This window comes from Equus przewalskii, unplaced genomic scaffold, assembly GCF_037783145.1.
Source record: "Equus przewalskii isolate Varuska unplaced genomic scaffold, EquPr2 ChrUn-1, whole genome shotgun sequence".
Lineage (NCBI taxonomy): Eukaryota > Metazoa > Chordata > Mammalia > Perissodactyla > Equidae > Equus > Equus przewalskii.
The window spans coordinates 466,538-489,215 of NW_027228758.1; the positions used below are offsets into that span (position 1 = coordinate 466,538).

Consider the following 22,678-nt stretch of genomic DNA (forward strand, 5'->3'; position numbering starts at 1 on the left):
CTTGGGATCCAACCTTCTCCCCTACCCCAGTTCTACCAGCCCAGGTTCTAAGCCATGCCTCAGGGAGGCCTGCAGCTCAGAAGAGCAGGCTGTGAAAAGAGCTGCTGCCTGTGGATAAGGTCCAGGCTAGTCCAGGCGTCCGTTATTGTCCTTTTTTTCCTCTTCTCTAAGTTGACTGAGTCCTTTCCTTTTGTGTGCAGTAGAACAAAGACTTTGACACTTACAGGGCAGTGCATCTCCCTTTGCCAGTAAAACTGTAGATTATTTCCTTTCCTCCATCCTCTTCATCTACCCCATTAGAAAAGCCTCTTATTTGTAGCACTGCCTCCGGGATTGGGTGATTTCTCTCCTGGTCCCATTCCTCCCTCCTCCAGCTAAGATCATGCTCCCTCTTCACAACTTAGAAACAGCTGGAGAAAGCTGCATGACTGGCCGCAGCTCGGTGTCAGAGGCATCGACGTGCGTCAGGGTCGTGAGAGCCAGGTCTGCTCTCGGTAGTCAGGAGGAAGCATCTTTGATACCCGTATTTCATCAACATCTTCCAGGGGAGGGACTGCAGGAGTGGGGTTCTGCTGTCTTTTGGGGAAGGGGACATGGGGGAGGTTATGGGATATAAGTGCATGCATGTTTCCTGGCTGAAGAGCAATTCTTAAATTGGAAAGTGTGAGAGTTGTCCTTCCTTGCATGCTGCTGACGCAAATGAAGATTGGTCTGTCTGCCTTGCTGCATGGCATTCGTGGTCACTTGTTACCCGAAGTGTGTTATGTACAGATTGCTATGTGTTTAGCTCTTTGAGGATTTTAAACAGATAACTAAACTTCAGTGTGTAATTTTTCCATTCCACATTCACAAAATGTTTGGCCTTGATACAGAAATCCACATGTCTGAATCATCGTTTAAGTTTGGCTATTAATCTGCATCCAGTTCCAACATTGTAGCCCTCCGTGCAAAAGAACTAATGAATCTTTTTGTTTTCTGTTTGATTTGAAGAGTGGATTGTTTGGGAATGCTAACTTTGCTTTGGGATTTCTACTTTGTTTTGTTCAGCTCTTGAAATATCCTAGTTGTTTGCCATTACTCACCCCACCCCACCCCAATGCTTGAAATTTGAGCCATGTGGTGTTTCTAGTGTTCCATGACCTCTTTTATGTTTGGTTTTGGTTGTTGAGCAGTACTGTTTTATCATTTAGGTTTTGTTTTTCTCCTCAAACCGCCAGTTCCTTGTTCTCCTGGCCGATTCTCACCTCCATGTTTTCTCATCCTCCTTTTCCTTCCCCTGGTGTAGATCAAAGTGGTCAAAGCGTTCCATAGTTCCCTCCACGAAAGCATTCAGAAACCCAAGAACCAAAACTCCATCCACAGCTTCATGACCCACCCTGAATTCACCCTATGTGAGGAGGGGCCACGAACACCACTCCTGGATGAGCAAGAGGAGGAAAATCTTGAAAAGTTTCCTAAGTCTGGGACTAGGGTGCTCCTGCTGGACGGAGAGGTCACTCCATATGCCAACAAAAACAACAATGCGGTGGACTGCAGCCAAGTCCAGATGGGTGCCTCCCTCTCGGACAGTCGCCTGCACAGCCTGGAGACGTCAGTTTGAACTGCATTCTCTGACTCCCGTTTCTGCTTTCCCTGTTTCCTTTTTCATCTGTCCTGTCCGTAAGGTGAGGATGGGACTTTCACTGTCATGTCAGCTGCTCCCAAGTGTGTGTGAACCCCCACCTGACCGTGAAGAGGCAAGAGCACACACCTACCGGGATTTCAACTTAAACTTGAGTTGAGGTTTGTAGCAGGACCCAGTCAAACCCCAGGCAGGTAATGAATGGTGGAATCTACTTCTTGGGTGTATCAGTTGTCATTTTTAAAGAAATAATGACAATCCTCTTGGCATCCATCTCAACCCAAATTTCCCCCCAGTATTCGTATATGTGTCACCGTCTTCTGACTTCTGGATTTTACCCTATGAGTCTGTGCCATTTGTAAGCTCACTTGAGGGTTCAGAAAGACAAATATCCTCAAATGTAATGTATTGAGGTAGGAATGGAACGTATAGAATCAGCCTGCAAAGTGATTGTTTTTAAAATGATTTTTCCACTTTGAAAACTTCTACCTAAAGCCTTCGAGCTCTTCTGCGCTTTCAGTCAGACCTCCCTACGGTTCTTTGGGTCTTTTCTGACCATTGCCTTCCTTACCTTCACTCTCTCTCTCTCTTTCTTTTTTTTTTTTTTAACTTGTGATGATTAGGAAGGTAGAACGTGAATGAATTGTCAACTTTGGCCGTCATTCCCCCTTCTGGCCCCAGTGGAACCCTTGTTTTAGTTCTAAAGGAGATAAGTTTCTTTGCTAAAAGGGTGCTTTTGAAGCAATGGAGAGCTGGTAAGAATGTGTTCCTGTTGTTGCCAGGTTACCTTCCACTTCCAAACCACCATCCTGTCTTGTGTGTGGTTTGTAAGTGCCGGGGAGCTCAGCCTTGACCATGAAGCTTGCATATGTGTGGTATGTAGTTTTTACCATGAGCCTGAGCTTTCTCCTATTCCTAAAGTGGTGGCAAAAGAATGAATAGAGGACGACCCTGCCTCCTAACTGGACTTGATATTGAGGACCAGAAGCTGGCAGGTCTAGGACAAGACAGACCATCAAAGTCAGTTCTTGTGGGTCCTCCTTGGGATGACCACAACTGCTCGAAAGCCATCCACCAGTGCTCTTCCAAGGCAGGAGCTGATAGTTGGGGGCGGGGGTGAGTATTGAAAAGCCTTGGGAGAGGCCAAAGGGCCATCCCAGCAGTATCTGAGAAACCAGAAACCGTGAGCTTCAGTGTGAGTACCAGCTTAGACATTCCCTTCAGTTTTCTCATTCTTTGCCCTGTCCCCTAACTTGTGCAGTCTCTGCAAAGGCTCTAACCTTGCTCAGATAGTCTGATTTTGAAAATATATATCCAGAATGGGAGGCTCCAGTGACATTTTGCTGATGTAACGGAGCAAAAGGCCCACCCTGAAATGCCCTCCTCGTTCCTCTTCCCCGCCTCGCGCGCCCCGAAGCCCTCCCAGAGCACACTCGGCTGCGCGGTGAAGCCTCTGCCCTCCTGCCCCGGACGCTGCCCGCAGCAGCCCCCGCCCACCTGCCTCTCAGGAGCCGGGGACTTTGCTGGGAGCTTCTTTAAGTGTCCCGTGATGGGACTAGGTGGAGCGTGTTTGTGGGAGCTCCACTTTTACCCCTGCTGATGTTGGCTTCAGCTCTTCTGTGCAGGGTTAGCTCACGTCTGCCCGTTCTCTCCCACGAGGTAAGTGAAGCCTGTCTCTGTCTTTCTAGAATGAGGGGAGTTGGGAGAAGGGGCTTGCGGCTCGTATGAACTGCCACATTTCCGTTTGTGAGAGTGGGAGACCCAAGCCTGTCCTCTGCAGCCCTTCCTTCTGGATCTTTCTCCCTCACCCCTTCACCGGAACTATCCAAGGGAAGGAGAGTAAGAAACAGCACCCCACACACTGCATTACCACATCACCCACCAAAGTTGAGTTTGTTTTTATAAAGGTTACATGCTTCAGCAGTCTTTTCTCTGTCTGAAATACAGGGAATTTATTTATTGTGGGGAGGAAAAAAACAGCTCACCCAAGGTGTCAGGTGTTCCCGTGCATATTTATTAAGTACGTTGGAAGATTTAGTTCTCTCGAGTCTTTTATTACCTCAGATCAGCTTGAAAAATAAGCCAACAACAAACTTTGGAGGCTCTTTCACACTCCTGCTCCCAGAAGACTCTCGGTGCCTGACCGGTCACTCTCGAGGGCTTGCGTCTACTTGTTTAAAACTCAACGGGTATTTTGTGTATTCTAGTTTCCATAGTAGGAGAGAAAATATAGAAATATTATGCAAAAAAATATAGTTTTCTTTAGATCAGAAACTGATATTTTTTGAGTCAGCCATATGTATTTTGTTTAAAGGATTTAGAATAAAGTACTGTCATGGAACCCTGTGGAAGGGAGCAGAGACCCAGCTGTTAGACATGACAGGTGACTTCATATATTTGTAGTTGGTCTCGAAACCAATGCACCGTACTTCTTTCTCCAAACAGCCATCTTTTTACTTAGGGGAAAAAATTTGTTGGGTTCTAGACTTTTTTAATATAAATTTTGTTGATACGGAGTTGAGTACGTTTAAGTGTTTATGTGCATATGTTTTTTATATAAGTTTTTTTTTTCTATTCAGTTTCAGTGATCCAACTGGCAGTGAGTAAATATGGCATAAGTTAATAAAGTTTTCCCCCAAAATGGTGCTTTGGATTTGAAAAGGGTCTGATGGGGAGAAGGGGAAAACATCTTAGATTCCTCTCTGGATAAACCTAGAAAAACAGTCAACAGACTGCAGATGGGAAGGACAGCATCCAGCAAGAAGGGGCAGTGGCAGGCCGTGAGCATGCGCCCCTCTAGAGGGGGCGCCAGGCTCTTCAGTGACTAGTGATTAGGATCAGGGCCTGGGTGGACTGGGGTTGCTTGTAGAGCAGCCGGCAGAGTGGTACCCCAGGCATGAGTATCTCTCGTGCTGCAAGGATATTCTGATTTGGGGTTTGCAGTTTTTATGCTTCTTTCACCTCCTGTTGTCCCCGCAGTTTTGCATTAGTGAGTTTTTGTGCAAGGATCTGATTGGGGCCTTCTTAGCCTGCCCTAGGAAGGTGTCGGACAATCTATTAGATGGGGGGTAGAGCTGTAAGTGGGAAAACCAAGGCTGGGTCTAGCCCTGGGGACAGTCTTGGCTAGGACCTTCCTGTGGTGTCCTCTACCCTCTGAAATGACTCCTCCATCCACCACCTAGAAACCCTTCTGGCACTGTGGCTTCCTTAGGGTTTGGGTTTCTTCTCCTCCTCGAGCTTCCGAGGGGAGAGGTTGCACAACGAAATCAGAGGATTACCTCACCCAGAGGGCGCAGCAAGCTCGCAGGTGCCCCGACACCCCTAAACGTGGCGCGTCCTCTCTTCCCTGCTCCCCTTGCCTAATGATGGAAGCAGCCCAAGCTGCCCTCACAGAGTGCACATGTCCGCACTGTCCATGTCGGCCACCCCACTGCAGTGGGGGGTGGGCCGGACCCTTGCCTGCCCTTCCTAAGCCGTTCCAGCCTCTTCCTCAGAAGAGACAGATACCCCTCCATTGAGCTCCATGCCAGTCCTCGACCTTCCCAACCTTGCTGTTTGGCCTGCTGTCTTCTTTCCTCTTGAGGAGGAGAGAGGAGGGAGGTGAGCTTCCCAGGACTGAACTGGCCTTTGGTTCCTGTTTTCTCCCATATGTATATATGCCATATGTGAATATGCCATATATATGTACCAAGAGATCTGTCTATGTTGTTCTTTTCAAAGCAGCACGCAGATAGGAATTTTGAATTTCTTCTCTTTTTTCAGTAACTGGTATAACAAGCACTGGTATTTTTATATAAAAAAGAAAAACAAAACAGAAGATTGACTTGTGATCTGCATGACAAAAACAAATGGTGGTCTCGAAGCCGTGTGCATCCCGCTGTGTGTTGCCATAATGTGCAGTTCAGCTTAACAGCGCGGCCAATCTGTATTTGCATTCTGATAGTATTTAAACCCTCTGTGCAGTGTTTTGCATGTGTTTATATGATTCTTAGGGAAAAAATGCTATAAACTGGCAAATCTGAAATTCAAATATGTTGTTCCACTGAGACAGGAAGAATAAAAGAAGAATTTTAAAAGAAGGAAAAAAGGGATAAGTTTTTTGGAACCAATAAAGCTTTTTGTTGATGAGCAGAAACCGGTACTGCCGTGCACTGAGAATAAAAACCCATGCCCACTGGTAACTGCGCTGTCCTCAGTGTTCTCCGCTTTTGAGTCATGTCACTCTGTGTCTGTTGAAGTTGAGAAGGGATCTGCCACAGCCACGTCGAGAGCCCCATCTCTGCAAGCCCAGAACTCAGCTTGTCGCTGGACCCTGACATGCTTCTCTGCCAGCACTTCCCCCAGTGACTGGCGGCCCCGGTTGTCAGATTCATTTCCTGGAGTACGAGCTTTCTCTGCCCCCTCTGGTCAGAATTTATGATCAGGGAGCTGTCAAGCTGGAGCTCTTGAGAAAGGATCCGTTTAGAAGGATAAGAGGCTCGATGTTCCTTTTTTCTTTGCTTTTTTTTACTTAATAAAATGCCTTTTGGGAAAATTCATTCCACTTATGTTAGCAGCTTTTCCCTGCCTTCCCTCTGGGCTTCTCCAGTCCCCATCTTTCCAAAGTGTTGTGTCTGTTTTAATTGTTCCATCATTGAGTCTCTGGCACGACTGATCTTGGGCCCCAGTTTCAGATCAAAGCAGCTTCCTGGCAGGTCGTTTAGGTTCTGAGCTTCCATATCTCAGAACTCAGAACTCCTTCCTGCAGCTTTCATTCAGGGGCACAACCAAGTCCCTGGTCTTTTTCACAACATCTAAAGAAGGAAAGGACTTCGTCGGCTCCCCAAGGTCCTTTAGGGAAAGAGTGATGTTGAGGAACAACCCGAACTCTCCGCTGTTTTAACAGGCGGCGCTGCAGGAGGCCCAGCCAGGGGAGGCCTCCCAGGCTGCTCTGCCCCTTAGTTTCTTTAAAATGGGCTGGGGAAAAATAGTAAGTAACAAACAAGCACATGAACAAGAAACAGGGGCTGCGGCTTATTTGATAAAAGGAGTCATTCACAAAACAGAACTATTTTTTTTTCCATTGTAGTTTCCCTCCAAAATACCCATGCTGAAAAGGGATGCCACGCACGCACGTGCACACACCCTCTTTTCCCCCCCTTACCCTCACCTCCTTGTCTTTGGTTGGGCCCCAGATGTGTGCCTCTCTGCTAATGCCAAACAGGATCTTAGGCATCCATGTCTCCTGACCCAGCGTGCAGTAAGGTGTGGAGAAGAATAACTTCCAGGTGGCTTTCTGGCAGAGACCAGCGTATCACAAGGCATCGGTTCAATGGGTATAAAGCCAGCTCGGGCCCTTGGGCCTGAGTTACCATATGGAAAAAAGCATGCTTTTTTTCTTCCATCTTTTCCTTACCCCCAGTTCTAGAAAAGAACAGTATCTTTGCCCTCCATCTTTAATAGTGGTTTGTGCGTCTCCCCTTTCTCAACCGCCACATCCTCTCCCTGTGCTCACTGGGTTAGTTTGAAACTCTCCACCAAGACCATCTGGTTCCATCCCAAGGACACACACAACCAGGCAACTCTTGGACTTACTCTGACAAATCCAAAGACGACTCACTGGGTGCCAGTGAGCTGGGCCCGTTAGGGCGTGGCCTTCATGTCACCGCAAGCAGGAAGGAGGATGAAATTGGCATGTCCTTTAGGAGCAAATACCTCTGAGACCCTGTTGTAAATAAAACATGTAAACACATTACTGTCTTTCTGTGTGGTGTCATTAACGCCCAGTTGTCCCCAGCGTGAACCTAAGCCGCGAGAGGTGACACCTGCTAGATTCAGTGACCAGAATACTTCTAGCCTCGAAAGTAGACACTTCCAGGTTCTGCGCTTGATGTTAATGTTGTCTTTACTCTGAAACTTGTCTCAGAGGACACTCCCTGTCCTCAGAAGACACACACCTAGAAGGAAGCAGTCTCTTTGGAATGGCCTCCACTGCCGTCTCCTGAGAGGCTGCTGTCAAAACCAGGAGGTCACTTCACGCTTACTGACAAAGAGAACGTAATGATCTACATGTTTGGAAAGCAAATTCCAGTCATAAGTTTGACTTCTGCTCGTGACGTCTGAGCAAGGATGCCATCACTTCAGAGTCGGGTGCGTCTGCCTCTGCTCTCGAATGGACCCGGTCCCTGGGTTCAGGCTCGGGCGCCGCTTGAGTTCTCTCGTGGACCCTGTAGCAGAGGCCACGTGGATCATCCTCCAGACAGCACGATTGCTAAGGCTAAGTTTTCCTGCTGTGCTAGACCCAAGAATACTACAATGAAAGGCTGTGATTTGTGTTTTATAACTTCAGATCTTAGCGTCTTGGCCTTATTTAAAGTAAAAATACATGAAAACTTATTTGAAAGAGGGAGGGAGGACTGGGAAGAAGCAATTCCTTTCAGCCATATCAGAGGGAGAACAAGTGTACCCGTGGTGATCCGAAAGCTGCTCTGAGTCGAGGATTCCCACATTCGCCCTACCAAACCTTTGAACTGAAACTGCTTCTGATAGTTTCCTGCCCAGCTTCGGTAGAGGAGCTAAAACAGACAAATTAGAGAGGTGGAGTGAGATCCTGATGTGTGGCAGCCTAGGATGTGTGGCGGGAAACACCGTCCCAGACCCCACTCTGCTGCTTGACTGGCTTGATTTTCCATCTCTACAAGGAGACAGCTGGACTCCATCAAAGATTCCACATTACACTTGGAAGGTCTGAAAGGGGTTCCTTAGAGATGCTTCAGAGTCCACAGCTATTCAACAAAGTAGCATATTTTGTTCATGTATTTGGCTTCCAGGTCAGCAGCAGCTTTAAAGAATGACTTAAAAGCACCACAACCTAGCCACCTCTAGGGTCCCCGTTGGCTCTGAAATGCTGTGATGCTGATTAACAAGCCAGATAATCAGTGCCGAAATGACCCAAAGTTGGGTGGTGATGTAACAAGTTGTGTGATTAAATACATAAGCAAGCCTGATTTGGACCGTGTCTCAGTTGTCTCCCATGATAGTTACCAGTGTACGCAAAAGGGATGTCCTCCAGCATGCCAAGGTTGTTATCTCACTGCTTCTATTGTAGAAAGAGCAGTAGTTTGGAAATCCAGAGATCTAACCCAGTGGAGTGGCATAAAATTAGAGAGGACGGCGAGAGGGCTCGCTTGAGCTCTGGTGGAAGAGCCTGCATGGAGAGTACAAAGCCCGCCTTAGCATCCTGACCCTGCCGCTGGTTTGCTGTGTGAACCAAGTCTTTCCAACACTGACACTCTTCCCATTCTTACTCTGGTGTCTAAAATTGCTATTGATAACCGTTGGAGAATGGCTCACTGGCTGTTCTCTTTCCTTGCGCTGTCTCCCCCGGGATGTCACATCGTCAAGGATGCACTGAACAGCACTGCAAACCGGGGCATGCCCAGGCAGGTTTCGCCTGGGACTCAGCCACTTAGACCTGCAACAGAGATAAATGTTCCACAGTCCTTAACATCCAAGAAATCTATTTCTTTTCTAAATCAAATCAAATCTAGCACCTAACTAGCTAGCACTCACCTGAATCTGTGAGAGGTCTCAGTCATTTTTTATGGTCTCATCCCCTCCCCTTGGACACTGGTCCACTCGTTTATTCAACAAGTATACACTGTGCCAGGTGCTGTTGTATGCACTGGGGCTACAGCAAGAAACAGAACCAAGGCCCTGCCCTCTTCAAACCGTCTCGTGGAGGAGAGAGAGTAAACAAGGCAATATAGAGCGTGTTGAATGGTGAGAAGGACCAGGGAGACAGGGAAAGTGTGAGGGGAACAGGGAGCACAGAGCAGGAGGATTGCGCTTCTGCCGAGGTCAGGGAAAGCCTCTGACAGAGAGACGTGAGCTATGTAAATGTGGAGGAAAGGGATTCCAGGAAAAGGGCACTGGCAAGCGCAAAGGCCCTGAGGCAGGAGATCTGGGTTGCGGACATGCAGGGAAGCCAGGAGTTGGAATTGGGTGACTCAGTGGGCAAGTGAAGGAGATGAGTTCAGAGATGGAGGGTTGGAAGTAGGGGCAGAACCTGTAACCTATAATGAGGTTGCGTTGCAGGAAGTGGGAGTCCACTGGAGGGTTGTGACCAAGGACTACTATGACCTATCTTGCAGTTTAAGAGCATCATGCTGGCTATCGTGTGACTGCAACCCAGGGCAGACGGAGGAGCAGTGCAGCTCTGGCTGCGCACGTGCCACACGTGGGCCCTGCCTAATGCTGAGGGCCACAGGCAGACCCACACCCGCCCTTGTGCTGTTGTCCTATGACACACAAAGGAGAAACGAAAATGCTTGTTCAAAAAAAATGTAAATTAAATTAAGCTATGCTGCTTGCCACCCTAGCTTGTTCAGGACGCTCTGGTTAATGAAATGATTGAAATGGTATTCTACTCACTCACACAAGAAGGGAACAAAGAAAACCATCTTGACCTGTGCTTTCCCTGCACCAGCCTCCCACTCCTGTTGTCACTCCAGCTATCTGGGCCCCAGCAAGGCCCTCTGCCCCAGGCGCCGCTTCTCGGGTGCTCTGTGCCCTCACCTGATGCCTAACTTGACGGCCCACCCTGCTCCCGCAGCTGAGGAGCTGCCTCCCTCCTGGAGCCAGGGGACAGATCAGCTCTCGCGTGGGCTGCTGGGGGACGTCCAGGGGCCGTCAGCAGACATTTGCTCATCCAGACGCGCTTCCCAGCTGTCTCTATGCCGGCTCCATGGTTGCTAGGCCTCGAGGGGAGGCTGCCGAACGTGGAACTTCAGAGGGACCACGCAGGCAGAGGTCACCAGACGTAAGGAAGGGCTCTCTTCCTGTCGGCAGTGCCAGCCCTCCTCCGCTAGGGCCTGGCGCAACAGGGCACAGAAACCGCCCCTGCATCTGGGCACACTCCTTGCTGCTGCCAAATTCTCCCTCTCCCCAGGGGCCTGGGGCGGAGCAGGGGCAGGGAGCAGAGAAGTGAGAGAAACAGCTCTGTACTTCCTAAGTCTTTCTGTCCTAACCCTGCTCTCTCACAACTGTGACTTAAAAGGAGGGCATCTTCAGCCTTTGTGCCCTGTTTCAGACCTGTCTGGGCTGGAGAAGGCCTCCAGGACACAGACGAAGGAGGGGTTCGGCTCACTGCCGTCGGGGCTCCAGCTGCCATCCTGCTGTGGCTGTCTCAGCCCCTAACCCTTCAAAAACAAAGCCTGGCTGGAGGTGTCTTTCACACAAGGCAATTTGGGCAGTTTTGGGGCCTAGAAATACAAAAGCCACTGTTCAGCCCATCCTAGAGCGAGGAGACCCGCCTGGGACTCAGGGTGCCCTTCGCGAGAGAGGCAGGGCTGTCAGCGTGGGGCCTGCCCAGTCCCTTGGCTGATGAGCACACAGCAGGACAAAAGGCTCAGCACTGACCTATTTCTCCGTCTCTCACCCCATTACACACTTTGGTCATGAATTCTGAGCAGCAACAAGCACCTAAGAGAACGTCAGAGAGCCTAAGGAACCCTCACAGTCAGGCACTGTGCCCCATGCCGCAGAACAACAAGCACAACACCGTCCCGCCCTGAAGGGTCGCCGTCTGCCTGGGCAGACAGACGTTTAAGCGATGAATCCCAACAGCGGAGGGAGCTATGGGTTCACAGAAGGCCAAGAGCCCAGCCCTCAGGAGGGGAAGGCGTCACAGAGGTGGTGACCCTTGGGCCACATTTTTTTACTAACAGTTTTGTCTTTTATAAAAATGACACTTAATCTTTGTAATAATTCAAGCATTAAGAGCCCAAAGAAGAACGTAACAAAATACCCCAAGCCTCACAATCCAGAGATAACCAGTACAAACTCTTAAAATGTGATTTGATTGGAATTTTACAAAAGAAAAAGAAACTTCTGTTAAAATGGCAGAACTCATCGTGCAAAGCCCCAGAGTACAAAAGTGACAATGAGCTGGGTCCGCCTGGAACGCAGAGTGCCTACAAGGTGGCAGCCAGCCAAGGTGACCACTGCACCGAGGCAGGGACCGTGTCCGCTTTGCTGCAAAGCCAGGGCCTTATGCGTTGCGGTGGGAGACGACGTCCCGCAGATACGTGCTTAAAGACTAAAGTAACACATGGAAGGTAGGCGGGCCGGGCAACGGGAGAGGAAGAGAGGGGCCACAGAGGCAGTCCACGAAGTATAGAGAAGTGAACCCAACCCATAGTGAGAGGAACATAACAGCAGCCCCCACTGAACGGGCGCTTGCATGCGCCAGGTCCTCAGCAGGCATTCTCCATTGCTAGCGCAATTGCTTCCCACAGCGGCTTTACCTAAGCACTGTTACTATTGTCATTTTACATCTGAGGAAACACCCAGAAAGACTGGAGGCCTGCCCAAGGTCACCCAAGTAGTAATTTGGGATCTGAAGTTGTGCTGCTGTTTTCCCGGGGCCCCTGTCTTCCAAAGAGGATTCAGAAAGATTTCTGCTGGTAGCAACATGGCTGAGTTCGCGTGTGGCCCCTGCCCTCAAGGCGCCCACTTGGGCGCACAGGGTCTGTCTATTTAACGCCAGTGTCAGCACGTTAGAATTGGATGTCACACTCAACCCCTGAACCAGTCAGACAGGTGAAAGGGGCGCGAGAGCAACCGCTTGCAACATGACCCTGCCTCATGGGAAGGAGGGGGTCTTCTCCCACCATGACGAGGAGTTGTTTCAGATGCCTATTTTGTGTTTTAATTTGAGGGTTTGGTTGGGTTTTGCACCAGGGGAGGGAAAGGAGAGCAGGGTGAGGGGCGCAGCCTGGGCCTGGGAGCCTGCTTCCAGGGGGCTGTTTCCCTCAAGTGCAGGGGCGGGAGGGGATCAGAAGACCGGACGGGAGGTCACTGTGACTCAGGCCGGCTGGTAGATAAGAGAAGCAGGGACTGGAGATGATCACGCAGGAGGAAGTCCTTTGAAAAGGTTTTTGTTAAGTAGCAGTTAGAGCCCTGAGGTTCGCCCGTCCGGTGTGCCACCTTCCAAGTTCCCAGCTCGCCCAGCATCCCTGTTAGAGCCAGTGGCTCAGGACAGGCCTGAGGGCCTCTCACTTCCACCAGTCCTGGCCACCAACCAGTGTGACGGAGTGACGGGTCTCCTTTCCTGTGAGGAATTCTAGTTCTTACTCAGAACTGGTCCATAGGAGAAGTGGGCAGACACCCAGTTTCCAGCTCTAGAGCCAGCTGCCTCTGAGCCATCTCTGCTTCCTGCCAGGTAAGGCTACTTGGAGGGAGGGCAGCAAGGACCTGGAACGGCAGGGCCCCGGGGGTGGCCGGGGCCAAGCTGCAGCCCCTGCCTGGGGGCCCTGTGAGAGCCTAGACCCGCACAGGTCCGGGCCTCACTGCTCAGGGGGGCCGGGGCCTTGGTGTCCACTGAGAAGAGAGGGGAGAGAGGCGTGGGGAGGATGCGGCAGCTGTGTTCCCTGCCACCCCTCTGGGGATGCATTTCCTTGTGGAAAGCACAGTCAAAGCTCTTCCCCACATTCCCAGACAGTCTCAGGGGCCCCTTCTCTTCGGACTCTCCCAGGACGCGAAGAGAGTTTCAGGAGGTTGGAGAGGGGAAGGGAGTTAGAATCAAATTTTGAACAATCTTTGAAGTTTGGCACACTTGGGGTACACGAGGGGGTGTACAAGGAGCAGGACGGGGATGGGGCTTCTCCACAAGCCTTGCTGGCTGCGAGGGAGACGGTCGCAGGCGGGGCCACTGCAGGCGGGCCTTCAGGGACAGACGGCCTCCAGGGCCCTGCCTGCCCGGCCTCGCTCCACTCTGAGGGTCAAACCCAGAGCAGAGGCTCCCGAAGGGGAAGCACAGACCAGCTCTGTCGAAATCACCCAGCGTGTGTTCATGAAAACAGCCTGTCCCCCTCCGCACCTTCCGCCCACAGAGCAGCCACAGGCGCCAGAGACCTGCGTGTCTCTGAAAAGCGCCCTCCTGGGCTGCCAGACCTGCTAAAAAACTATAAACCTGGAGGCTCGTAAAACACTGGACGTCTCAGAAACCCGGGGTGAGCAAGCACGATACCCCCCAGCTCGGCCCACCTTTGCTCACACCTGCCACCCAGGGGCCGGCGCAGACGCGTTTCTTCTCTTGGTGACAGCCAGCAGCGCTTCCTGTGCCCCGGGCGTCACCAGCACGCGGTGGTGCCGCTTCCTGTGACCCACTCTCTGTTTCCATTCTGGCGCAGTGTTTGCTCTTTTCTCTCTGCTTTGGGGCCTGGAGGAAGGTAAGCTTCTCATGGAGCCTCTGGGACCTCTTGGCAGCGCCCCTGGCGCCCCTCCCGCTTCTCCCCCAGCTGCCTCTCCTGGGAGCCCCGCACCCTGTGAGCTCGCCTCCCGCGTGGGCATTGCAGCCACATCCAGGCAGAGCCAACCTGTTCTCTTTGTATTTGGGGTTGACTCAGTCTGACATTTCACGGGTAGACGCGAGGTAGGGAGTTTGCTGGGGAAAGAAAGTTCTAGAGAGACAGATTGGAAGCTTTAGAAAAGAAGAAATAAAAACCAATAGATTTTTTGTGTGTGGGACTTTGGTGAATAAAGATGTAAAAAGAAATTTTGAGAGTAAAAAGCTGTACGTTAAGGAGGGTTTGGAAGACATGAAGGCCAGGAGGATTTCCATCATTCTTATCTACTCAAAAAAGTGGTTATACCGCACGGGATTGTATGTGAAACACAAACCGATTTTGCCTTTTCTCCTGGGAATCAGCGACTTAGCAAGAGCCAGGAAAAGTGGCAGACATGCTGGCCAACCGATTACGATTAAAAGAAGGCTTAGGAGGAGCAGCTGAAGCCGGAGAGGTTCCTGTGACAACGGCTGTCCGCACCTCAGAGTCCACCCCTCTGCAGGGAACTTCCAGCAGCCAGGACAGGTGAGTGGCTCAGGGCGGTGAGCTCCACCCTCCTCTGATTCAGACGGGGCCCTGGTCTACCCTGGGGGCTTCCACCCTAGCAGTGCTGCCACCCCTCACACCCGGGCTCGGGTCCACTGAGACCACCAAACTCTAGGCTCAGAGACGTTTGCTCGGGACTGCTGGGAGGAAAGGAAGAAGTGCTGAGGAGAAGAGGGGGCTGCGCGGGGAGGAGGAGCCCAGGCAACACAGGACTTCCCAGAGCTGGCTGCCCGGCCTGGTGGATTTCTCACCTCCCCGAGGCCCTGATTGCTGTCCTCGGTCTCCCGTCCCGGGTCCCAGCAATCACTCCTCCACACAAGGGCCCACCGAGATGGGAACCAGAGCCCCCTTCTCTCCAGGATGTGTTTTTAGGTCCTAAAAACTTGCCGTGAATGAAAAATGTAATCCTAGATATGATAAAGATGTGTCTTTAGGACATAAAATCTCACGGAACTAATCATGGATGTACATTTTACTGCTAAAACTTTCACTATCATGCTAACAAAAATAAAAAGTCCATCAGCAATTGAAACTAGGAACACGGTAGTATCAATTTCAGTGCTGGCATTACAGTACAACTCAACCGTAATAAATTTAAAATCACTGTAGTTTGGGGAAAGAAATGTTACTACCATGACAAACACATGTCATTTGCAGGTAGACAGGAGCGTTGATGGAGAATGACTTCATAAAGTTGCCAGAATCTTGGGGCCCCCACCCCCCAAAAAACTATTTCTATATTCATCCATTTTATGAATTCACCCACTCATTCATTTAACAAATTCTCCTCAGGCCCCAATAAGTACCAGGCACTGTTCCAGGCGCCAGGTGAGCAGCGTAGATGAGTCCATGACCTCCTGGAGCTTACGGTCAAGTGGGGGGAGTCACATATAAGCAGGGAAACAAATGACTGTGGAATATAATGTCCATCAGTCGTAAGTGCTCTGAAGAAAAACCAGAGCAGAGTACGGGACTGACGGTAATAGGGTGTGGCCCCGGAGGCCTGTCTGAGGTGGTGCTATTCAGATGCGGGAATGAAACGAGGCCTGAGCTGCACAGACAGCTGCAAAGGAGGGCTCCAGGGCGAGGGAGCAGCAGCTCTGAGCTGGGACTGTGCTCCCCACAGTGAAGGAACCACCAGGAGTCCCGGCAGTCCAAGTCAGAGGGAGAGCGCTAGGAATTGAGGCCGGAACATAAGGTGCTGGAAGTCCTCTCTGGGGAGGGACTGTGGATGTGATCCCAAGTGCGATGAGAAGTCGCGGAGGGTCGCAAACGGAGGAGGGGAGTGATCTGATTTCCTGTTAGAAATCAGCTCCTGTGTGAAGATGGTACTTTGTGGCCAAGAGTGAAAGCACAGAGGCCCGTTAGGGAGGCTACTGCGAAGGTCCCCGTGGAACACACGGTGGCTTGGAGCAGGGAGGTGGCAGTGGAGCAGTGAGAGGCGGCTGGGTTTGGGAGAGATGCCCAGAGCTGAGCAGACAGAATCTGCCGGTTGACTAGAAGTGGGTCATGAGAGAAAGAGAGCCGTCAAGGATGGCTCCAAGGTTTTGGACCAAGCTGCTTGACGATGGGAAACCCCAGAGGAGGAGCAGATTTATGGGGGGAGCAGGAGTTCTGTTTTAGACATGTTTGGTTTGAGATATCTATTGGGCAGCCTGGCAGAAATTTCCAGTATAAAGTTGGGTAAACAAACCTGGAACGTCAGGAGGACGAAAACCTTCCCTGGTAGATGACCTGGTTTCTAATATTTGGGGGTGGCAGTTCTGCTCGTGACTCCTTCTGTCAGCTCAACTGGCTGCTCCCTGCTGCAGTAGGCGGGCTGAGCAGGAACGCCAGCCCTGCCAGGGAACGGCAAGTAGCGAGGGGCTTGCTCGGTGCGTGTGCGCCGGTTAAATTCCACTGGCCAGCAGAGCGCTGCTTGGAGACCGGCTCTCAGGCCGGTGCTGTGGGCTCACTCAAGTGCACACAAGCTGGGCTCTGTCACAAGGCCACTCACTAACTGCAAATGGAGTGATCCTCTCCTCCGAGCGAGACAGGAAGCCTAGGAGTGGGACCGGGGGAAGCAGGGCAGACTGACTTGACACGGCAAGTTTGGAGGACAATGCGGTGCGCTGGAGCTGGCACGGTCCTTGGGCCCTAACAGACCTAGATTCGCATCTGTCTTTGCCCTTTCCTACCCACGAAGCCTTTGACATGTTCCTCTACCTTTCTGAATCTCAATCTCAGGTTCCTTTGCCACAAGAGAGACGGGATCGTTGTAAAGATTAAGTAAATTTCATATGCAAACCCCTGGCATCCAGTAAGCATTCAAAAGGGATAGTTCCTTCTCCTGTGTCCAATTTCCCTCCACCCGTGAAGAGATGACCCTCTCTTCCACCACACAGCCCACCCCCTTCAGCTTTCCTTCATGGGCCGCATCGCAAATCCTGGGGCTCTAACTCTGGAGGGGACCATCTTCTCCCCTCACCCCACAACGGCTGGGGCATCGTATTTGTTTCCTCATAGAGATAAAGAGCAAAGCAGCAACCTCTTTTCTGTGTTAGCGGGACTCCTCTCCGTCTTCCTGGTCATCGCGATTTTCTGCATCCTGTGGAGCTGGAGTAAACGGAAGAAGTGTGAGTCCTTTGTCCAAAGTTGGGGAACACAAGCATCAATAACCCCGTCTGGCATTTAAAGCCCAGTTTATTCTCCAGGGAGGAACTATTGCACTTGGGAGTCCTCTGTTTCTATCTAACACGCTGGTCATTGTCTCGCTGGAGATCCTGAGCCGTGGCGCAAAGGCTCTGCGCTGGTTGGAGCTCCATTTTGAGTCACTGTCTTGGTGCCCCTGTGCCCCCGTCTCCTCTCCCTGTTCTGTCCACGAGTCCCCTCTTCTTCAACCCACATGGAATGGGTCAAGTCTGAAAATGTCCTTTTTATGAATCATGACAGGAGTGGGGAATATTTCCAGGGACCACATCATCCCTGCGTCCCCGTGACCCCGCCTCTCTCACTGCCTTGCAGGGCGAGCTCCTTACCTCCGAGTTACTGTCATGCCCTCTCTGACGCGGCCTCGATCCAGACAACGAGCCAAAAATATTTATGACCCCTTGCCCCGCAGGCAAGAAGAGCCTGGTAGGTTTTTCTTTCTCATCTGTGGAGTCCAGACGAAGGAAACTTCTGCCCCCAGATGCAGATCTCACCACCCGGAAGCAGCGTTCCCTAAACTTCCAGACCTGTCTGCCCTTCAGAGCACGTGGAGGAGAAGGGGGTGGATGGAGACACTGCAAGATGTGGCTCCAGCGGGGGCCTAGCGATCTCTGAAGAGAGAGCAGGGGCTTGTCTAGGTTTGGAGTTTGGGTTTTTCTTGATATTGAGGCAGCAGAGGACAGATGGGTGTCTGGAATGGGGAAGATATTCAGACGGAGAACATGGCTGCCAGCATTACAGGCAGGGAGGGTTTGCCCCAGGAGCATCCTTCCCAGCCTCCCAGGCCCCTACGTTTGTTCCTTGGGCGTCATGGAGGCTGAGGAGGGTTCAGAACACACCGTCCCCGCAGCTCTGACCTTCTCACCACAGAACACCAGGCCCCAAACACCAGACACCACACAAACCCGCTCCATCCACAGTGAGGGCATTGCTGGGCTGAAGCCCTCGGAGAACCGGCTGTTTTCAGAACTGTTTCCGTCCTTTCAGGGAGACAACAGTCAAGGAGTATGCGTATCTTCAGCACCGAGAGCCTCCTCTCCAGAAATTCCGACAGCCCTCCCTCTGAGCGCGTGGTAAGAGTCAAGGGAAAGGATACGCCCCTTGGGAGAAATGACACGTCTCTGGCAGGAGAACCAAGAGGAAAGAGGTCCAGGTCTTGGATCTTGTTTCGCTGCAAACAGCATGTCCTTTGGCAGTGGCCCTGCAGCCCTAATAATAAATTGGAAGGACCAGCCTCCGGGTCTCCCCACTGCCCAGTGAGAAACATTGGGAAAGATGGAGCAGGAGCTGGAGATTTTAAGAAAGGCAGCAGGCACACTATTCAAGGGCATGACGTTAAAACGCAAAGGGATTGTTTTAACAAAGACACTATAACGTGCTTATGCAAATGAGCACTGTATCCTTCAGAGAAACCACCTCGGAGGGCACACAAATATTCCTACATTCCAGCTGGGACTCAAAACACCCTTAAAACCCTGCTTTGGAATTCCTTCTGGGGCCTATGTCAAATTGTTTCAATTCTCCTCAAAATAGCAGACATATTCCTAAGTCATGCAGCACTGTAGCTAGTGGGGAAAGTGACCGATCACACGGGGGACACCCTTAGAGGTTACGACTAATAACAATCACCCACGTCTCTCACGATCTGGCTCTGAAGGCAGCTTCCGAGGAGGAGTCCCACAGCCGTCTGAGGCAGAGGCATCGGGGCATTAGAGGGACTCCTTTGAAGACCAGGGTGCTCATTCCCATAGATAAGTCCTGTCTTGCGTGTTAGAGAATGAATTCCTTCAGTTGGGGACGTCCTTGGGCGAGTGCGGCCACACTGCTGCTGCTGGTTCGCCTGGCCCCCAGCCTCTCGGTGCCCAGAGGGTTAGGTTCAATTACCACGCAGCCATCTCCAGGTCACCACCTCCAGGTCACCACCTCTGCTTCCTCCCCCTTCCGCATGTCCCATCCTTGGGCTCTGCTCCTGCCTCTAAGACTTCCTGGGGCAGCAAGTCTGAGTAGCTGGTAACGGGCAGGGAAGAGGAAACTCCGTGGCCGAAGCTGGCTCCAGGACTCGGGTGGGCCCCGAGGGGATTTTGCATCAAGCGCTCCAGTCCCAAACTGACTTAAGCCACACACATTTTGGCTTGGAGCCTGTAGTGTTTGAAGAACATTTTGAACCAGTTACCAAGATTTAAATATCTAAAAAATTTCACATTAAAGTCTGGATGTCCAGCTTTCTTGAAAATTCAGAAATTCTGGAAACATCAGACCAGCATCCCTAACTGGCCATAGTTGGCTGACTCTGTGTGTCAGCTGCCCTTTTACTAATAACATTGGGCATTTTTTTTAGTGTTTTCTATGTGCCAGGAGTTATCTAAACACTTTACACGCAGTAATCCATTCACTCCTCACCAAAAAACTCATGATGTAGATATTAACATTATGCCCATTTTATGTTAGTGAACTACAGCCCAAAGAGATTAGGGAACTTGCCCCAGCTCAGCTCTGGGTGGTGAGGCTGGGTTTGCACCCTCAGTCGCAGCCCAGTCTCCACTGTGGGCTGCCGTGCTAAGTCACCTCTGCAACGTGCTCTGAGGCCCAGGCTCCCTCCAGTTTATAATACTTGAATCCTCACATTGTAGCCAAAAACCACTTGCAATTTATCATCACATTTATACTGTTGCTTTCCTTCAACTCAGCCCACTTCACTCTTACCCACCTAGCATCTAAAGGCTCGCAGTTTGAGACCCCAGATTTAGAGCTCTGCTCCTAGGTGGAGAGCTGAGTGAAGGAACTGTCAGATGGCAGCACTGGGCAGGGAAGAAGAAGGGTCTCTCCATATTTCTGCTTCCATCCTGTCACTGACTTTCTCTTCTTGCTCACAGCCCTCCCAAGCAGGCAATACCTTGAGGGTGCACAGAGCCCATACTTATGCCCTGGGGTATGCGGTGAGTATCTATGACAATGCCATGAGACCCCACATAGGTGGCGACCTCACTCCCTCGGCACACTACATCAATGTCGGAGCGTCCAGAGATTGCCCGAGCATTTCTTCAGAGGATTCGAGAGATTATGTCAACGTCCCCACAGCAAAAGAGACTGCTGAGACTCCAGCTTCTACCCACAGCCCTCCTGGGCACCTCTTGGACCCCCCACGTGCCCAGGAGCTGGAGTTTACTGAGGAAAGAGATGAGGGCTGTGGGAACGCCAGTGACTGCACCGGTTTTTGGTCTCCAGGAACCGAGACCAGTGAACTACTCAGCGACGGGGAAACTTCTTCTCAGTCCTCAAATGACTACGTCAACATGACAGGGTTGGATCTCGGGGCCATCCAGGGGAAGCGGCCCTGGGTGGCTTTTCAGTGCTGCAGAGATTATGAAAATGTCCCGCCAGCAGATCCCAATGGAAACCAGAAGCAGGTAGAGGAAGAAGTGACGTCCTCAACCACAGACCGTGTAGAAGGCAGGCCAGAAGGTCCAGGGACCCACATCCAACATGTCATGCAGCCAAGGAGGTTATTGGCTTTAGAGGGTTACGTAGCCTGTCAGTCACCTGCACAGAGGGAGATCAGTCAGATCCAATGTGGAGAAGAGATGTCAAATGAGGACGCTAAAGACTACGAGAATGTGCCGGCTGCCAAGTTAGGAGGCGGGAACTCCGAACAGGGGCCTGACACACGGCTCCTTCCCGATGAATTAAGACCCAGCCGCCCAGCTGGAAAGCCGCGCGGAGTGGTCTATCCTGCTAGATCTATAGCCACTCCAGGGTCTAGTGAAGACCCTTGATCGTCCTTGTATTTCAGTGGATTTGTTTGGTTAGGCTGAAAAGAGGCTGAGATAAGTAGAGAGCTAAGAGGCTCACAAAAGCAGGGGTTGGGAAAGGCAGAAAGGAATTCTTCTCAAGCAGGGCGCTCTGATCTCTCTTACCAACCTAAGAATGTTTGCTGAAGCTGCCTGCTAGGACTGTTAGGAGATTAAAACTTGGAGAGTACTTTAGTGCACGGTGGAAGCATGAGCTAGTCTAAAATCATCACCTTCACTCACACCAGCAGGCTGCGGAGAAGAATGCAGATTGTTTTGTAATCCGTGCAGAGGCCCAAAGGAAGAAGAAGTGGGGATAAGGATGGAGAGACAGTTTCCACTTTAAAAAGAGTGTGGACAACCAAATCCTGGAGAAGACGTGGAACAGCAGACTCTCGTTCATTGCTGAGGGGATTGCAAAGCAAAACATCCACTTTGGAAAACTGTTGGGCAGTTTCTTATAAACACACACTTATTGTGCAACACAGCCATTCCACTACTGGGTATTTACCCAAGTGAATGGAAAACTTGTGTTCACACGAAAACCCTTACATGACTGTTTATAGAAGCTCTGTTCATAATTGCCGAACCCCAGAAATAACCCAGATATCCTTCACAGGTGAATGGATAAATAGACTGGTGGATTCATACGATGAGTTTATCCATATTCAACAGTAAAAAGGAATGAAGGTTTGGTTTATGCAACAACATGGACAAATCTTAAAGGCATTTTGTTAAGTGAAAGAAGCTAGACCTAGAAGTCTACCTATTGTATGACTCCATTTATATGACATTGTGGAACTGAAACTACAGGGATGGAAAACAGATCAGTGGTTGGCAGGTTTGGGGAAAAGGGAGAGCTTTACAACGAAGGAGCTGCACACAGAAATTTTTAGGATAATGGAGCTGTTCTGATTGGAACTGTGGGGGTGGATACATGACTCTGTGCATTTGTCAAAACACAAAAAACTGTATAACACAGAGTGACTTTAATTGTATGCAAATTTTGAAAAATTAACCAGGCTATCAGGGGAACCCATGGTGGAATGCAGATTGTGACAGATGAATCTAACTGTATTACAAATATATGACATAATCCCACGGAAGGGGATGGGGGGAAAGGAGCTGGCCTAATTAACTTTGGAAAATAATGTTTTTACTTGAAACTAAGATAAAGACACAAAGAATGGAACACAAACTCTGCACTCTAGTTGGTAAATTTGTATCACGCAGGAGTATAGGTTAGCAATTCTGAAACTACTGTAAATGTATACTAGGGTTGAACAAAGAAGTAAATATGTCAGATAAAGAGAAGCAAGTTTCTTACTGTCAGAGAAAGAAGTGACAAATAAGCAAGAGGGAAGGCTGCAGTGAACTCTGGTGCTTGATTGGAGTTGGAGGTACAGTTTGAACTTGTGTTTATTTATATATATACACACAAATAGATACAGAAATAAATATAGATACGTGTGTTTCCATAGGCTAGTGTACATGTACTTCCCAGCTCTGTCCACTAGAGGCTCTAGAAGTCCTGATACCCCAGTTGCAATGAACACACTTAGCGCTCAGATCTTGGTTTCTAAATATCATTATCCAAGAAAAGGAATCAGAGCTCCTTGGAGAAATAGCTAGTTCCAGAGCTGGGGCAGGAAAAATATAGGATGAATTTGACCATCTTATAGAAAAGGAAGGAAAAGAAAGAAAAA

The 22,678-nt window shown here is 50.4% G+C and overlaps 2 protein-coding genes and 1 long non-coding RNA gene across 13 annotated transcripts in view; 2 read left to right on the forward strand and 1 right to left on the reverse strand.

Moving 5' to 3' along the window:
- ATP2B4 (ATPase plasma membrane Ca2+ transporting 4) overlaps positions 1-5,708 on the forward strand; it is a 97,580-nt gene extending 91,872 nt beyond the window's left edge. For all 5 annotated transcript variants that reach the window (XM_070608685.1, XM_070608687.1, XM_070608683.1 and 2 more), the window contains one exon: positions 1,286-5,708. In XM_070608685.1, coding sequence (XP_070464786.1) covers positions 1,286-1,311 — 26 coding nt within the window. In that variant the 3' untranslated portion in view covers positions 1,312-5,708. The remainder of the gene's footprint in view (positions 1-1,285) is intronic.
- On the reverse strand, positions 3,877-18,248 carry LOC139081763 (uncharacterized). Of its 2 annotated transcripts, XR_011537053.1 has the most exons (4): positions 17,514-18,233; positions 17,024-17,091; positions 7,196-7,325; positions 3,877-6,577 (listed from the first exon to the last, which is right to left on the reverse strand). It is a non-coding gene; the product is annotated as an uncharacterized lncRNA (long non-coding RNA). The 2 variants fall into 2 exon arrangements; XR_011537052.1 differs by lacking the exons at positions 3,877-6,577; positions 7,196-7,325 and having other exon boundaries at positions 14,951-17,091; positions 17,514-18,248.
- Positions 11,505-22,678, forward strand: LAX1 (lymphocyte transmembrane adaptor 1). 6 transcript variants are annotated; one of them, XM_070608690.1, is made up of 7 exons: positions 11,505-11,718; positions 12,754-12,824; positions 14,313-14,475; positions 17,002-17,111; positions 17,500-17,610; positions 18,172-18,257; positions 20,058-22,678. In XM_070608690.1, the coding sequence occupies exons 3-7, from the start codon at positions 14,345-14,347 to the stop codon at positions 20,955-20,957; spliced, it is 1,338 nt and encodes a 445-aa protein (XP_070464791.1). In that variant the 5' UTR covers positions 11,505-11,718; positions 12,754-12,824; positions 14,313-14,344; the 3' UTR covers positions 20,958-22,678. The 6 variants fall into 6 exon arrangements, with proteins under 6 accessions (XP_070464791.1, XP_070464789.1, XP_008532638.2 ...); XM_070608688.1 differs by having other exon boundaries at positions 11,618-11,718; positions 12,730-12,824; XM_008534416.2 differs by lacking the exon at positions 11,505-11,718 and having other exon boundaries at positions 12,524-12,824; positions 17,040-17,111.

Bases quoted from the DNA above. Each gene is read 5' to 3' on its own strand.
- LAX1 (XM_070608690.1), top strand. From the start codon at position 14,345: ATGCTGGCCAACCGATTACGATTAAAAGAAGGCTTAGGAGGAGCAGCT. The intron at 17,112-17,499 runs GTGAGTCCTTTG...ACTGCCTTGCAG, and splicing joins CTGGAGTAAACGGAAGAAGT to GGCGAGCTCCTTACCTCCGA. The intron at 18,258-20,057 runs GTAAGAGTCAAG...TCTTGCTCACAG, and splicing joins GCCCTCCCTCTGAGCGCGTG to CCCTCCCAAGCAGGCAATAC.